Source organism: Condylura cristata, unplaced genomic scaffold, assembly GCF_000260355.1.
Source record: "Condylura cristata isolate star-nosed mole 26May11 unplaced genomic scaffold, ConCri1.0 scaffold00004, whole genome shotgun sequence".
Lineage (NCBI taxonomy): Eukaryota > Metazoa > Chordata > Mammalia > Eulipotyphla > Talpidae > Condylura > Condylura cristata.
This window is the reverse complement of record NW_004567105.1, coordinates 25,071,123-25,089,574: the sequence shown is the minus strand read 5'-3', so window position 1 is coordinate 25,089,574 and position 18,452 is coordinate 25,071,123. Positions and strand designations below refer to the sequence as shown.

Here is an 18,452-nt window from a genome sequence, read left to right as displayed (position 1 = left end):
CCCTAAATTACATTCCCAATTAGTAAGAATTGATTTAACTCTAAAAGTAATTAAATATATTTTCATACATTTTTTTCCCCCAGCCTTTTACTTAGAATTTGTCTGTCTTAGAAGGTAGGTCTGTCTCCCAAAGACAGTAGAAGTGTGGATTGTTTCTTGATCCAGTTAGATATTCTGTGTCTTAATAGATGAGTTCAGTCCACTTACCTTTAAGGTGATTACTATTATATCACAGTCTGTCACTGCCATTTTATTCTGAATTTGTAAGGGCCTATCTACTTTCTTACTTAGTTCTTTGAGTATTTTCCTCTTTTTGGTTTAAATTTGTCAACTTCTTTCAACATTTCTTGGAGGGGTGGTTTAACTGTTTGCAAAAACTCACTGAACTTCTCTATGCTGAAACGTTTTTATTCTTCCATCATATTAAGACAGTTAACCTGACAGTTAAGAACACAATCCTCACTGATAGTGTTTCTTCAAAAAAATCTGAAGTTAGCCTGATCAGGGTATCTATATATGTTGTCTCCCTCTTGACAACTTTAGTATTCTTTCTTTATCCTGACTTTTAGAAATTTCACTATCATATAATTTGTTGACAATCTTGTTTTATTTGGTATGTAGGAGTACTTTTAACTTCCTGTACTTGTACATTTATTCCCTTGCATAGATTTGGGAAGTTGTCCATCATTTCTTTAAATACATTTTCTGTTCCTTTTACTTTCTCTTCCACCTCTTATGTTTATGTTGCCTTTCTCATGGAGTTTCATTTTCTGTCTTTAGTTCATTGACTTTATCTCTACTGTCATTCATTTGTTTTTCTCAGTTTTTATCCCATTTCCTTGAATATCTTTATCACTATAATTTTAATCTCTGTATCTGTCATGGAGAATATAGTTTCCATGTCTATGACTTCTATATTTGATAAAACTTAGAAATTACATTAATTTACATTTCTATAATTCTGTGAGACTAAAACTGTATTTCTCAAAGTTAAAAATATTTAAATATATTCTTAAAACCTACCACTTTGTTGACCATCTCCATATCACACAGATTGTCCACTAAAATTCGACATGCTTCTTCTTTTCCCCAATGTGCCGCAGCATGTAGTGGGGTCCAGCCATCATAATCTTTAATATTCACGTCATAGCCTGCCTGTATTAAAAGTCTAGAGAAGAAATGACGAATTAAAAACATAATCAATTAAGTATAAAACTGAGCAAACATAACAGCTTATCACATGCAAGTTAACACAAATTTACAATACATATCTCTTTATAGTTCCAATTTCCCCTACCCCCTAAATTAACTAAACAGGGGAAAAGAAAGCAATCCTCAGAAAGCACTGAAAAAGAGGATTTTGAGTTATTACCATAATAATGCATTCAGCTTTAATTAATTCCTAGTGACGGTAAGTCTCATGGTTTGGTATGACACTGGTTAATTCTTGTTAATATGACTTGAAATTGAAGTTTTCACAGGAAAGCCTATAATTTTTCAATGTAAGATTTAAAAAATTATGTTAAAACAATTTATTACAGGGAATGTCCTCAGGTATTCATATGTTATATCACCAGGCTAAATGTGCTCTAAAAAATTAAAAACAAGGTTATTTTCTAATCTGTTGCCTTGCATTTGAGAAGTGGCTTATGAAAGTTGTCATGAGCCTTCAAGATCTTGGGAAGTGTTCGAAGAAAAATGACAATCTCACTGTTAGGAACAAAAACAAAGCAAAACAAATATTCCAGGGGTTCAAGTTAAGTTTTCTGCAGTAGTAAAGAAGCAGAATTCCAATCACCAACAGAACAGAGCTAGGAAACAGGAGTTTTAACACAATGCGAAGAGTTAGTATGGCCTTCCATTTATATCTTAAGATAAACCTGTATTTTATTTAGAAATTAAGCTCACAGAGAGCAAATGCTGAGTCTACAAATTTCACATAGCATAGCTACACACACACAGGCGAACACTAAATATTTCACAATTCATGAAATCTAGTTGACCTTTACCTTACTTTCCAAGATGTTGAGCTTGAGAAGGGCTTCTTTTTACCTATAGGAGGTGGTAGTGATAACTAATAACCCTAATAACCCTTCACTTACTTATGTTTCAAGAACTGATTCCACTAGCTCCTAACTACAAGAGAGCTGTTTCCAACTGTGGCTCCAAACAGAACCTTGTGAATAGCTTGCCCCCCCCCTTTTTTTTTAATGTCCACAGCTCTACCCTTGTCCTACTAAATTAGGATATACTGGCCTGGACAATCTGTAGTTTTAGAAAGACTCCTCTATCATCCTCATATAACTGTCTTTCACCTGTCAGCAGATAGTCATTTAAGTGTGGCAGATCTAAAGAATAAGTAACAGTTACAAGTCCACAGATTGAAGTTTAAAAAATGTTCACTGGCCCTCCCTGGTGGCAGAGTGGGCCACAGCATTGAGAAGCTAAAGCCACGTCAGCATGAGTTCGATCCCTGCCCTGGAAGTGATCCACATGGCACAGCAGGCCTCTCCTGTTCCCCTCAGCAGTGTACTTTGTCAGTTGGCCTATTCTGCTCCCCACTCTGTCTCTGGTGAAGCCTCTCACCACTCCTGTACCTCTGGCCTGTACCCCAGTTCTGTATGCATAAATAAATAAATCTTTAAAAAAATATGCCCATCAATGGATATATACCAGAAATTATATTAAGAAACAGAAATAAGATAATAAAAATATTTATCTCCCATGAGAAAATATGAACTATAATAATGTTAAACATCCTGACGGACATAAAATTGTAAGTACTCAGGGAGTATGTGAGAAGAGAGAAGAATCAGAAAGGAAGGTAACAATTTCTGCCTCACAAACATGGCTCTTTCTGTACTGCAGGTTATACAGATACTCATTTAAAAAAGACAGTACTTATCATATTAAAGGAACTTCTAATGAAGGACAAAAGTGAAAAAAAAAAAAAAAACCAATCCTCACAAACAGGTTCTGTAATGGAGAACCAAATGGAGATTACAGAGCTGAAAAGCATAAAAATCAATTGAAAATAAAGGGAAGAGGGCAAGTGGGGAAATCATTTATATTTGAAACCGATCTCCTCTATTTAAGTTTCAGTTCATATATATTTTCATATGCAACATAGTTCCTAAAGTTCAAAATTAAGAGTCCAGTGGTAATAAGTCATTTGCTTACTTCTGTTGGCCATCCAGTTTCTCCTCTCCATAAATACTACTAAATCTAATTGAATCCTTACAGAGTTTAGCAAAGATGAGCAAATTCAATTAAAATATTTAAAAGTAAATACAAATGATGCATACTTTTGTGGTTTTGACACATGATTTGAAACATCTTCACTGTCTTTCCTTATTATTTTAATTGCTATAGTAGTCTAGTGAAAGGATATCATAATATACTCAACTGTTCTTCTACTATTATAAACAAAGCTGCCAGCACATACCTTATTTCCTATGTGAGAGTATCTGTAAAAAAATATTCCTAGAGGTAGAATGGCTAAGCCAAAGAATAACTGCTATTTTGATGGAATTTGCTCAATTACCATTTATACTTCCACCAGTAATGTAAGAGAGTGCCTTTTCCCCCACTTTGTAAACACAATGTGCCAAATGTTTTGATCTTTGACAGTATGATAGATGAAAACTGGTAATTCATTCTAGCTTTATCTGCACTTATTATGAATGAGGTTGAGCATATTTTTCACAGGCTTAAGAGCCTTGAACTGAGTCAAAGAATCAAAAGGAATTTGCCTCCAAGTTGAAGAGATGGTGAATGAAGGTATCTAGGCAGAAACAAGAGTAGGCATTAAGACATCATGACATAACTTCAAGGAGATATATACAAAGCTGGAATCATGTATACCTGAAGAACAATGCATTTTAAGCTTCGCTTAAAAGAGGAGTCAGTGGTCAGATGATGAATGGTTCGGTGTCCTAAGTTAAGGAGGAATTTTTTAATTTAATCCTGGCTCCCCACTGAGAATCTTAATGAAGGATTTAAAGAGACTGAATATCCTAATTATAAAAACTACTTGGAAGAAGTGTACATTCCTATTTTACAATGCAATCCAGTACTCATACATATATTATATAGTATTAAGAATTTTAAATAATATTTACTTTTATCATATGCAATACTTTTTGATATGTTCAATTCTTAAAAGAAATTTCTGCCAGCAACTCACTAAGTTCGTTTCATGACTTGCTAATGGGGTCTGAAGGTTTGAAGGTTTGGATTATAAAGAAACAGATTGGGGACAAGGAAGTTAATCAAATGCTAGTTATACTGTCTAGAAAAGGCTTAAGCTATTGAAGAAAGTAGGGAGTGAAAACAGGAGGAACTTGGAAATAGTTGGCCCACTTAAAACATTCTGACTTTTTATTGAATAGAGGGAATAAGGAGAACAAGTTGATAGTGAAAGTCCAAGTGAACAAAAGCGACATAAAGTCCAAATGCTGTAGATTTTATTGAGGGCCAGTATTATTTCCTTTCACAAAACAAATAACAAAAGTTATGTACTGAACTTTATTTTTCATATAGTTCACACCTTTTGCATTGTACAAGGAAAAAAAAAAAGAAATCAAAGCAAAAATTTAGTGTAATATAAAGGAACTTTGTTCCAAGGAAATGTGTTGATATGGCCCTGTAGTCTAAATTGCATATGGCTTAATATTTAATATTGTGGTATTAGCATTCTGAGTTTCAGTGTTCACACAGTTAAAAAAAAAAAAAACCCTGTATTTTAGATAAATTACATGTAAATAAACACTTAGTATGAATAAAGTTTTCAGAAGTTGATGGTAATAGAAACATTCTCTTAGTCTTAGAAACCAGAGAACCTCAAAATGACTCTAATAACTTCTTAACCCAAGGGTTAACATATAAAGATTATCTGGCACTGAAATTTAACTTTCTAGAAAACTGCAAGTGAAGAAAATTGCAACTAATCGGTGGAATAATCAATATTCCACAGTAAAGAGCTTTAGAAACAAAGTAATAATATTCAAGGTAGTCTTCTGTGAAAGATATTAAATAACTTTAACAAGTACTTTCAAAATAATGGTTATAGATACCTTAAAGAACAATGAAATACAGAAAACAAACCAAAACAGAAAGCAAAAATGACTGGAAAATACTTACTTTAAAACTTCTGTATAGCCTTTTGCAGCTGCAACATGAAGTGCCGTGCCTCCCGATTTTGCATGTCGTACATCATTTATATGACCACTATTTAGCCATTGTCTTGCATCTCTTAACATTATCCGTTCTTCTTCCTTTCGAGCTGCTTCTATATCAACGCCTAATAAAATGAAAATACTCATTTTTATCTTTTCTTTGTAGAAAATGACCTGTTAGAAAAATAAAAGTTGTCCAAAGCAATTTAAGTTGAAATAAAAATTAAATAAGCTGCATATACCATGCTAGTTAAATAAAGAAATGTGAGAACACTGCAACTACTTTATTTTTTACTGACTATTTTGTTTTTGTCTTGTCCCACTTTAATTTTTGGCTTTATTTTTTCCTGATTATTCTTCTTGCTTTAAAAATTTTTGCTTATTTCCCAAAGAACATAACCTCTAGGTTCTAAAAAGGAAGTTTAAAAACAACCCATATTTAATTAAGTCTCCATTTCTATTAGTAAGCCAGATGTCTGAACTCTAGGTTAGCAGGCAGAAATGTTTATTGAACACTTCAACTTAGAGGCCCTGCCTTAAAGAAAATTAATAGACCTTAAAACAGATTATTTCTGCACCAAACTTTCTTACCGTTTCTAACTTAACACAGTTATTACAATTAGTGCTATAACTTTCAAAAATTATATAGATGTTTATTCATTTAAAACATCTATTCAGGCCCTCCCTGGTGGTGCAGCGGGTCAAAGCACAGCACTAAAAAGCTTAAACCACTTCAGAATGAGTTCGATTCTCGCCTGCCCAGGGGGAGATCCATATGGCGTGGCAGACCTCTCCTGACCTGCCTGATGCTCCCCTCAGCAGTGTACTTCCTAGATATGCCTGTTCTGCTCCCCGCTCTGTCTCTGGTGAATCCTCTCACCCTTCGCATCTCTGGCCTGTACCCCAGTTCTGTATGAATAAATCTTTAAAAAAAAAAAAACATCTATTCAATACTATGTGTGAAGCTTTGGTGATGAATGGGGAAACCTCAGAAAGGAATAGGACATTAATTCTTATGGTAAAAGAGCTCAACATCCTGCAGAGATGTTATATCACCCTGAAATTCATGAATGAGTTCAGTTGTCTACCGTTTCAATTGCTAGTTATTTAATAAATAGTACATACTACCATGCATTTATAATCTGTCTAACACTCGCCAACTCTGAACCTATTAAAGGTAAAGATACCACTTTGTTTTTTATCTTACATCTTCACTGTCTGGATGAATACCTGACACAAAGGAAAGGGATCAACAAATGTTTACTAAAAGAGTGATGAACAAAGAAATAAAAGTAAAAAAAAAAAAACAACTACATACACACATTCTCTCCTCAGCTAAGATCTCTCTTATAATTCAATTTTATGTACCTAACTGTCTGGTCAGTAATTTTTAATCATTCATTCAGCAGTTCACCCTTTCTTTATGTACTGAATGCCTGATATACGTCAGGTACTTCATTAAGTGCTACTGATGGTGAAGTAATGTTCTTATATGTAGAAGATATGTCTGTGTAGAAAAAAATAAACAAGGGGAAAAGGGACAGAACAGTAAGAGAGTTGCTATTTTATATAGATTGGTATGGTAATATTAGAGACAGAAATAAAGTAAGTTACTGTCATAATCTGGGAGATTTTAAGCACAGGGAAATACTAGTAGTCTATATGCAGTGTTCTTGTTTTTAGAAGAAAGCAAGGGGTCTACAGGTAATGAGGACAATAAACAGGGTAATAAGTAAAGAGGATCAGTTAAGATGAAAAATTAAAGAGTAGAAACTAAAGTATTAGGAGGCAACTGCAATAATCCAGGCAAGAGGTGACGGTAACCTGAAACAGGTTGGCAATAAAGAAATTGATTCTAGTATTGTTCAAGGCACACCATGTTTCAATGTATGAGGAAAAGAGAGGTCAAGGACGAATAATAGATTCTTAGCCTGGACAATTATAAAAGTTAAAATTGGGGCCCTTCCTGATGACACAGTGGATTAAAGCACATCACTAAGAAGCTAAAACCACTCTGCATTAAGTTCAATCCCTGACCTGGAGGTGACCCACATGGCATGGCAGACCTCTCCTGACCCACCCACTGCTCCCCTCAGCAGTGTACTTGTCAGTATGCCTGTTCTGCTACCCACTCTGTCTCTGGTGAATCCTCTCACTGCCCCTGCACCTCTGGCTTGTACCCCAGTTCTGTATACATAAATAAATCTAAAAAAAAAAATAAGTAAATCTTTTTTAAAAAAGTTAAAATTGAAATTTTGGAAATGTTAAAAGTTTGAAACACTCTAGTAAGACATAAATGGAGATATCTAGTGGATATTTGAGTGAACAGAGAAGACTAGAAAAATAATGTACACTCTGACGATCCTTAATTCAATGCTGAAATCCTAAATCATTTTCCCAGGAAATGTACTTGATGACTATCCTGTATTCCCTCTGCTAGCTACTACTCCTTACCCAACCAGGAGAAAGTCATCTGAATCTTCCCTTTACTTTATCTCAAACTCCAATTCAACTAACATAAGATTCTGAGTTGCCTTTTCCAAGCCTGCTATCAACCACTATAGTTGTCTCAACTTTTGATTACCACTTCTTTAAGTTTCAGTACCAAAGGATTCATTCCCCACATCACTGTCAAATGTTTTTTTTCTGTATCAAAATATAATTATTTCTCATTTCTACATATATTTGTCCATGGTTAGCAACTCTCTATAAGACAAATTTTAGTCTCTCTAGTGTAACAAATAATACTTTTAAGATTTGGTTTCAAACCATTTTTAGTCCCTAGGGTTTCTCCTCTACCACAGTACATCTAGATCTACACATAGATCATGTGTCTGTGCTGTTGTATGACCTATTATCCTCTATCTGGATTGTGTCTTATCTTTACTGCTTAACAAATTAGCATTCTAGACACAAACTGTTCAACTGAAGCATAACTTAAAAAACAGACCATAACCCAGCAATCCCACTCCTAAGTATCTACCCAAAAGACACAAAAACACTGATTCAAAAAGATACCTGCACCCCATGTTTACTGCTGCTTTATTTACAATTGGAAAGACATGAAAACACCCCAAGTACCCAAAAGTGGATGACTGGATTAAAAAGATTTGGCAGCTATACACAATGGAATATTACTCAGCAGCAACAACAACAACAACAACAAAAACACATGTCTTTTGCAGCAACATGGATGGAGCTGCAGAAGATCATGCTTAGTGAAATAAACCAGAAAGAAAAGGAAAAATACCAGATGTTTTTACTCACAGCAGGAGTATAATGGACCAGGTGAGAAAATAATAATAATAATAATGAACAGCTATATACCAGAGACATTTTACGGGGGTGGAGAGGGGAATGGGATCAAAAACAGTGCGGGGAGGGAAATGCACTGGACTATGGTGATGGCACATGGGTGAATTGGTGATGGGAAGCCCAAGGGAATTACAACTGAGATGAAAAAACACATAAAATGAAGTAAAAGCAAACTATTATTTTAAAAAGAGAAAACATTAAATAAAACAAAACTAAAAAAATAAATAAATAAACCATAAACATAGGAGTGTGAGTTTCCTTTAGCATCAGTGTTTCCCCAAAATAGACAAATGGATCAAACAGTTGTGTTATATTTATACAATGGAATATTATACTCAGCAATCTAAAAAGATAAACTCATGCTATATGTGCAGCAACATGGATGGAACTAGAAGGGATTAATGTTAGATGATATTAGTCAAAAGGAAAAAGGTAAATATGGATAGTCTCACTCATATGTGGTATATAGAGAAAATAAGCAAAGGTCAATAAAAAGCCAAAGCTAGTAAGCTGACCATAGACTGAGGCATACAGCAAAGAAATGGGTAAAAGTGGGGTCAAGCCACTAGAAGGAAGAACACAAGGGAATATGGTGATGGTTCACAGATGATAAGCTGTTGGGAAGAACTATGGGGATTACAATGATATAAGAAAAAAATTAATAAAAAAAAATCTTAAAAAAAAGCTCATAATTAGAAAACAAAAAAATTTTTTTTACACATTTTAAAAGGACAGGTTTATTAGGAAAAGGAGGCATTTGCATAGACACAGGTGGGCAGAGAGCTGTTGCTGTTATTTTCCAACGAGAAAATGTTTGTTAAAAGAAACACCTGCTTAGTTACAAGTGGGAAGTCTTAGGAGAGCTAACTGAAAAATGCTTTTTGAACTCTAACGTTACACAAATAAAGTCCTCTACAAACAAGAGATCATAATTTCTCATTACGAAATCTGAAACAAATTTTCTAAATAGACTTTGTAAAAACAATCATATATTGTTAAGTAATAAAGACAAATTATAATTTATATTTAACAAGCATCATTTCTATAACAAATTTATATATCAAAAATTCTCTACTAGAAGATAACCAGCCCAACTTACTTAACATGTCAAATGTTATTCAGAAAAGTAAAACTGTTACTATATCAGAATAACCTTTTTACTGTGATTTTTCTCAGACTGATTTATTTACTTATGCCTTTTTTCTTCCATTGTCTTTTAAAACATTATTTTTAAAATTATCTTTATCCCCATGTTTTTACCATCTTTTAGTATTCTAAAGTTCCTTTGGACTAGAAATAAAAAATACTACTTCTTACTTCTAGGTTTATTTATTTCATGCTAACTCTAACAGCAAAATAATTACTCTCTTCTGCTTTCAAATTATACTCATATATATGTAAAAACAAATCATTCAAGTTTAAAGTATATGTAAAGAAATTTCTTATTCCGCCCGCTGCTCCCCTCAGCAGTGTACTTTACTTCGACGATCTGCCTGTTCTGCTCCCCACTCTATCTCTGGTGAATCTTCTCACCACCCCTGTACCTCTGGCCTGTATCCCAGTTCTGTATGCACAAATAAATAAATCTTTAAAAACAAAACAAACAAACAAACAAAAAAGACTGAATAAGTATAGACCTTATTTCAGTTCACTAAAAAAAAAAAACCTAAAATTTCACTGTATTATGGCAAGCCCTTAGTCACTTCTATTCTCTCACAACATTCTATCCCTATTTATATTTTAGCACGAAGCATTGTTAAGTCTGCTATATATTTGCCACTTCTATAACACTGAAATCTTTAAGAACAATGATTGTCTTTTTTCCCTTTCAAATACAGAGCTCCGAACAGTTGCTGAATATTAATCAATACAGAATGAACAATTACAGTCAAAGTCAGCCTTTATACAGAGTCAGAGTTTATATACAAGGAAACCAAAGGGAAAGTGTTTTCAATGCATTTCCATGTCTTTTCTAATTTTATAATTGTTAATATTAAACAGCAGTACATAATGATTCTTAAATTAAAAAAAAAAAAAAGGTTTATTTATGCATACAGAACTGGAGTACAGGCCAGAGGTGCAGGGGCAGTGAGAGGATTCACCAGAGACCAGAGTGGGGAGCAGCAGGTGGGTCAGGAGAGGTCTGCCATGCCATGTGGATCACCTCTAGGGCAGGGATCGAATTCATGTTGAAATGGCTTTAGCTTCTTAGTGCTGTGCTTTAACCCACTGCACCACCAGGGAGGGCTCATATAATGATTTATTTTAAAGAATAACAAGTGTCTAACAGAAATTTAGCTAGGCACTCATCAGAGCAAGATGGATAGATAAGATATTCTTCTTTCTAGGTTGCAATGTTTTAATATCTATTTTTCTAGTTTCCTCAAGTGTTCAAGATTCCATTCATCCAAATTCCCTGCCTAAAATATAGCTGTTAAAAGCCTTTCTGTGTACTTATCAAGGCATCAGCTTATAACTTACTTTTCCAGTGTAGACCCTATTTTTCCTGGGCTCCAGATACCTTCAGCCTTCAACCAGTTGTTATAATGCTTCAATTCTCTTTAGGTATTTATAAACAGTCAATTGTAATGCCTAACACTTTTTTTTTAAACAACTGAGTATTCATTATGAATTTCCATATTCTTAAAGAATAAAATCCTCTTTTCAAAGGACTTACTTAACTTCTCTTCCTTTGTTTCTTTTTCTAGTAATCCACACTTTAGCATGAGTGAACTCCCTAAATCATATCTCACACATCTCCTGTATCTTTTATCTTAGTATAATGGACCCTCTTCTCAATAATACCCTATTTATTCACTACTTTTCCATAATGAAATACAGTGGAAATCACATACAGTAATGTTTAAAATATTTTTTAACTGTAGTAAAATACACAACACAAATTTTACCTTCTCAGTAACTACTTTAAAGTATATAGCTCAGTAACATTAAATACATTTCTCTGTTGTGCAATCGATCTTGAATATGCTTTTTATCTCGCAAAACCAAATACCACAGCCATCAACAAGTCCTCAATCATCTCCTCCCCAGCTCCTGACAACCATCATTCCACATTCTCAATGAAATTTACTGGAGATATTTCATGTAAGTACTATCTTACAGTATTTGTGCCTTTTTTGTGACTGGCTGATTTCACTTAGACAATATCTCAAGGTTCATCCATGATGTGGCATGTGCCAGAATTTTCTTCTTAATGTTAAACAATATTCCCTTGTAGGTGTATATGATATTTTGTTTATCCATTCATCTGTTGATGAACACTAAGTTCACCTCCATCTTTGGGTAATTGTGAATAACACTGGTATAACATGGGTGTACAACCACCTCTTTGAAGCCTTGCTTTTTAATTCTTTGGAACTATTAACTGAAGATGAATTGCTGGATAATTATATATATAAGAGAACAGCTTTATCAAAATATAATTCATATACCATTTAAAATCTACAAGTTGATGGTTTTCCTTAAATTGATCAAGTTATGCAAAAATTACCACAATCAATTTTAGAAGACTCACCACTCCTTAAAAGAAACTATCCAGAAGCAATCACTCCTCATCCATAAGGTGAAATCTCCCAAATTTACAGTTCCAACTTGTACCTCTCTTTACACTCACACATTTAATTGCTTGGATATTTAATAAGCAAAACAAACTTAACATGTCCTAAAATGAATCTGTCAATTTTCTCTATAAAATCTACTTTCCCCACAATATTAGTATCTCAAAAAGAAACTTTATCCATTCAGTTGCTCAGACCAAAAATCTTGGGAAGAAAATTCTCTTCCTTTCTGGCACACCTTACATTTATGATTCAATATCTTCTTGATCAGATCTTCATTATTACTGAAAATCCAGCTTCCTCTCAGCACTATACCATTCCCTACTTCTGTACTTGCCATCCTTGTACTTTCCGCCTTACCTTCCACAACCTGTTCTCAACAAAAAGTCATTAAAATTAAGTCAGATCATGTCTTGTCCTTATGTCAATTATGCTACTGGCTCTCTATTTCATATAAATTAAATGCCAAAGTCCTTGCAGTGGCCCTCAAGTCCTTATGTGATATGGTTCCTTGCTGTGACCTCATCTTCCAGTATCTTCCTTTTTCTGCTTCTTCCAGCCACATTGGTCAATTTGCTGCTTCTCTAAAAACTAGACACCCATGTCTGCACCCGTTCCTCTGTCCAGCTGGAATGTTATTTCCTCAGATCGACAAGATTCATTCCCTTACCTCATTCAGATCTAATCTTAAATATCACTTAACAGTGAGTATTTGCAACTCTTAAATTTGCACATTCATCTGTCTACTTTGTTTTATCTATTTAATCTCTCCCCACAGTTCTTATTACCAATTAAGTTTATGCCTGATGTGACCACTTAATGATAACTCTTTCAACTTTAAAAATATTTTAAGGATGTAGACTTAAGAATCATAAATATATTTTCAAATAGATTCACATTATACTCTGACAAGATGAATTTCTTTTCACTCAAATTATGATTGTCCTTTAATGTCAGTAATTGTTATATTGAAAAGTTAAGTATCAGACACTTTCTAAAACAGTATCAGACTTTTTTTTCCTTTCAGTTGTTTTCATATTACCTTGCCGATTAACTTCATTTTGAAGTAACTCTTCCATTGCTTCCTCCTCGGCAATATCTAAAGGTGTATCTCCTTCACTGTTGACAGCGCCAACATGTGCTCCCTGCCCAATCAAAAATCTGTAAAATCAAAGACAGTAAGCAATGATAGTATCAGTGAAATAAGATTGAATAAACAATACAAAAAGGAACCGATGTGAGAACAATAAAAACCAGATATTATTAAAAATAAAAATGTCCCTCAACGCAAAAAACAAACAAACAAAAAAAAAAACAAGGATAATATATGCATCATATAAGCTAAAAAATACTATTTTAAAGAAATACCAAAAAAATGCCCTCTTTTTAAATTATTGTTTCCTAACTTTTCTATAATGTGCACACACTGGCTTTACTAAAAAATGTGAATTGTACTGATTTTTAGGATATTGCCATTCTCGTGCCATAAAAGAAACAGTTCTTTTAAACATGGACTTTCCCCTCAAAGAGCTTATTAGCTAGAAAGGACTAATCACATAAATAAATAAAAGTCTTTGTGAAAGTCCTATTATAGAGAATTTTCTGTAATCTAAGATTGAATAACAGGAAAATGTAATTTAGCAAGGTCAGGAAAGGATTCTATCACTGTCTCTCTCATATCTTACATATACACATAACAAAAACAACCCTCTCTCCCACCCCTCAATCATCATGTTGAGGGATTTTTTGCTAAGAGAATTACATGATAAGTCATGTGCTTCAGAAGGATCGTTCTGTGTAGTGCAAAAAAACAAATTAGAAAGAAGAAAGAATGGAAGGAGGGACACCAGTTAAGGAGTTATTGTAATAGTACAAAAAATTGTGCTGTAAGTGTGAATTTGGAGAAAAGTGATGAATTCTACATGCCTAGGAGATCAGTTGTATATGAGAAATTTAGTAAGAAAATTTGAATGGAAACATTTCTATTTTGCTTAGGTATTAAAATCACTGGTAGGCTATAAAGAATGAAAATAAAAGGAATACTTCAGGGTAACTGCAGTTGTTATAGCAGAGGAAGCCATATAGGAAGCAGGATCTTGAGGAAATACCAGGTCAAAGCCAAATACAGACAATTTAAAATTTATATAAACAGGAAGGATGTTAGGAGAAACTAACAAGCATAGAGTTCCAAAACTGCTGGCAGGAAGTAGGGTCTAGAGTAATCTTTAAGTCCAAAGTTTAGGGTGTATATATATATATATATACACACCTACACACACACACCCTACACACATACACATAATTGATCTCTTCATCACTCCAGATGATCATTTATAAATGTAAATATTTAGAAATATGTTCAAACAATTAAAACCCCACTGCTTTAAGCTTGTCTACTAAGAATAATCTTAAAAGTCATTCAAAGGGGCCCTCCCTGGTGGCGCAGCGGGTTAAAGCACAGCACTGAGAATCTGAAGCCACTTCCGCATGAGCTCGATTCCCACCTGCCCCGGAGAGGAGACCACATGGCGAGCCAGACCTCTCCTGACCCGCCCGCTGCTCCCCTCAGCAGTGTACCTCGTCGATCTGCCTGTTCTGCTCCCCACTCTGTCTCTGGTGAAGCCTCTCACCGTCCCTGAGCCTCTGGCCTGTACCCCAGTTCTGTATGAATAAATGAATAAATCTTTAAAAAAAAAAAAAGTCATTCAAAGGCTTTTTGGATGGTAAAAAGAAAATCTTTAACTTTTAAATTCTGTATACTTTGGGTTTGGCCTCTATCTCTGTATCCTAATAATTGTGTTACATTCAATAACTTAAAATATTTGAGGCTTAAAGAATAATTCAAATTTAAATAAACTAGTGCCTAAAAAACCCACAAAACTCAGTTACCACATCACGCAAAATTATGACATTTAAAAAGCAGTATGTAAGGTAATGTGAAAGAAAATATCAAATACCATATGAAATACCAGAAATTCATTTTGAGGGGCTCTGGTGTTAGTGAAAACAGATGACTGGATTTCTTTCAGAATAACAACAAAACCTGGGTATTATAAGCAACTGATGTAACTGGTAATTAGAGAAAAATTATTTCAGATTTCTTAGCAAGAAAAGCATTTCACCCAGGAGTTTCAAATTGAAAGGAGACTGGGTTGTTTCTCAGATAGGAGACTTTTTTTTTTAAATAATACAATAGTTTGTTTTTACATCATTTTGTGCCTTTTTCCATCTCAGTTGTAATCCCTGTGGTAATTCACCCGTGTGCCATCACCATAGTCCAGAGCACTCCCCCTCCCCTATTTTTGATCCCATTCTCCTCTCCACCCCTGTAAAGTAGCTCTGGTATATAGTTGTTTCCATAGTGGTTGTATTAGTCTGCATTCCACCAGCAATGCAGAAGAGTTCCTTTTTCTCCACATCCTCACCAACATTTGTTGTTGCTAGTTGTTTTAAGATGTGTTATTCTCACTGGAGTGAGGTGGTATCTCATTGTGGTTTTAATTTGCATCTCCCTTATTACGAGTGATGTTGAACATTTTTTCATATGCTTGTTAGCCATCTGCATTTCCTCTTTGGAGAAGTGTCTTTTTAGCTCTCTGACCATTTTTTACAGGGGTTGTTTAATTATTTTTGTTGAGTTTCATCAGTTCTTTGTAAATCTTTGTGATCAATCCTTTATCGCTATTTTTTTCCCAATCAGTGGGATGGCTGTTTGTTTTTTGTAATGTACCTTTTGCTGTACAGAAGCTCTTTAACTTGATGTAGTCCCATCTGTTTATCCTTTCCTTCACTATCATTGTGTTGGGTGCTGTATCTTCAAAGATGTTATTGAGGTGTATGTTGTGTAGTGTTTCGCCCTACTTTGCTTCCAGGTATTTTATGGCCTCCGTTCTTATGTCTAGGTCTTTAATCTACTTCGAGTTGGTTTTTGTGCATGGTGTGAGGTAGTGATCTAGTTTCATTTTTTGGCAAGTAGCTTCCAGCAAGTAGCTTCCCAGTTTTCGTAGCACCATTTGTTGAACAAACTTTCTTTGTTCCATTGTATCTTCTTTGCTTCTATGTCAAAGATTAGCTTGGGCAACTATTTTTACTGCTTCATGGTTTAAAAAAAAAAAAAAAAAAGGTGGGGGGGGAGCTTTATTTCCCTAATAACAGTTAAGAATTTCCTCATAGGAGCTCAACATAGGATATCATCATCTACTACTGAATGAGTGCATTCTTCACAAAGTATAGCTGTAAAAATTGTTAAACTGTGTTTTATCGAGATTTCTAATTCGGTGGTATTAAGAAAGTAACTTCAAATAAATTAATAGATCTTAAAATCAAGATGATGATGATGATTCAAATGAACCTTAACAAAATTATTTACATTACGTATTAACTTAAGCAAATCTAACTAAAGAAGTAAAATTGTTAATTAGGCTATTTGTTGACCTTGGATACAGTATGTTAGAAACAGAAGCAGGATTCTATCTGAGTTAGAATTATTTATTATTAACTAAATATGAAGAAAACTTTGATGGTCTCAGATTCTAAGTTTTGTTTTTTTTAATGGGTTTCATTTATTCATGCATACAGAACTGTATTTTATTTATGCAGGCCAGAGGTGCAAAGGTGGTGAAAGGATCCACCAGAGACAGAGTAGGGAACAGAAAAGGCACATCAATGGAGTATGTACTGCTGAGGGGAGCAGTGGGTTGGTCAGGAGAGATCTGCCACACGATGGCCATGTGGATCACCTCCAGGGCAGGGATCAAACTCCCACTGAAGTTGCTGTGGCTCTTCAGGGCTGTGCTTTAACCTGCTGTGAGACCTGGGAGAGCCAGATTCTAAGTTTTAATATAGTCAAATCATAAGATTATTTGAGAAAAGGAAATGGTTTATTTAAAAAGTCATCTCAAGTAGATTTTTGTCTTTAAATTAGAAATTAATAATATGGTGATCAGAGACTTCTGCAGCAAAAATGAAATATATTTAGAGTTCAAATTTAATTTTTTTTATAAAGATTTGCATAAAAGAAATGGGGTATAGGCCAGAGGTGCAGGGGTTGAGAGGACTCACCAGAGACACATTGGGGAGGACAGGCAGATCTACTGAAATACATTGCTGTGGGAATCAGTGAGCCACACAGAAGAATGCTGTGTCATGTGGGTCAGCTCTCTGGCTGGGGATCAAACTCACACAGCAATGGGGCTGGCGACTGCCTGATACTACTGACACTTAACCTGAGGGCACCAAGGGAGGCCTGATTTTCTTATTTATTGTAGGAAAACTAACCATGAAATTGCTTTACCAACGTATTAATTTTCAAACACTAAAAAGTCAGTGTAGCTTTAGAAGGTTGCTGGGGGAGAGATGAAAACAGGATATTAGTGTTTATGGGTTGAGTTTTAGTACTGCAAGATAAAAATATAGATATGTGTTACACATACCTATATGGGGAGAGATGAAAACAGGATATTAGTGTTTATGGGTTGAGTTTTAGTACCGCAAGATAAAAATATAGATATGTGTTGCACAATGTGGATATACTAACACTACTGGAACTAAGATTGTAAACTTAAGGTACAGTATGAAGAATTTGGTAATAATTCAGAGGGTAAACTTAAGGTGCAGTGAGAAGAATTTGGCAGAATTTAAACATTGTCATAGTATTCAAATATGGACTCATTTTAAAAGTATGAATAGATAGCATGAAAAGGCAAAATTTATATCACCAAATTTAACCTTCTTGAAAGATTTCAATCTGTCAAAACCACACAGGTTAAAATATTACTTTTGGATAAAAATATTACTAATCCAACTGTAGTTATAATATCTTGCCGGATACTTTGCTTAATTTCTGACATCCTGGTTTCATAATTATGTTAACATTTTATTATTAGATAAAATTGTTAAAATAGAAAAAAAAATGCTAATATTTATGAGAGAACTGAGTCTATTTGTGAAACTGGCCTCTACTTTCCAGTTGTCTATGTACATAGATTGTCATTTATAAGAAAAAAAAATTTCTCTCTTCTTGGCAAAGCCGTATGCAAATATAGAAGTCCTAATGGTCTGTTTTCAGCTTCCCTATTTCTCTCAATTACTCCCCATAACAATAACTCTACCCTTCTTTGATCATGCACTAACTCCTGAAAACATATTTATTCAAATCAATCATACAATTTATTCATATCAATCTTACTTCAATTCTTAACTTCAGAGGCAAATATAGCCTTTGTAAAGTGTTATATCCCAATATTTTAGTATTATTGAGGCCTTCTATGGTTGACATTATCTCTTCATGTGAACCTGACCGTATTTTTTTTCTTTCCAACTGATGTATGTGCACTAGGTACCTAGTTATCTTGAACTTAACTGTTGTTTAAAATGTCTTCCT

At 34.2% G+C, this 18,452-nt stretch overlaps 1 protein-coding gene across 2 annotated transcripts in view; it reads right to left on the bottom strand.

Annotated features, from left to right (window-relative positions):
• Positions 1 to 18,452, bottom strand: part of PPP1R12A (protein phosphatase 1, regulatory subunit 12A) — a 120,636-nt gene that overhangs the window by 56,451 nt on the left and 45,733 nt on the right. For both annotated transcript variants that reach the window (XM_004675858.2, XM_012720428.1), the window contains exons 3-5: positions 13,113 to 13,231; positions 5,143 to 5,302; positions 1,024 to 1,168 (exon numbers count right to left, since the gene is read on the bottom strand). In XM_004675858.2, the coding sequence (XP_004675915.1) occupies positions 1,024 to 1,168; positions 5,143 to 5,302; positions 13,113 to 13,231 (424 nt within the window). The remainder of the gene's footprint in view (positions 1 to 1,023; positions 1,169 to 5,142; positions 5,303 to 13,112; positions 13,232 to 18,452) is intronic.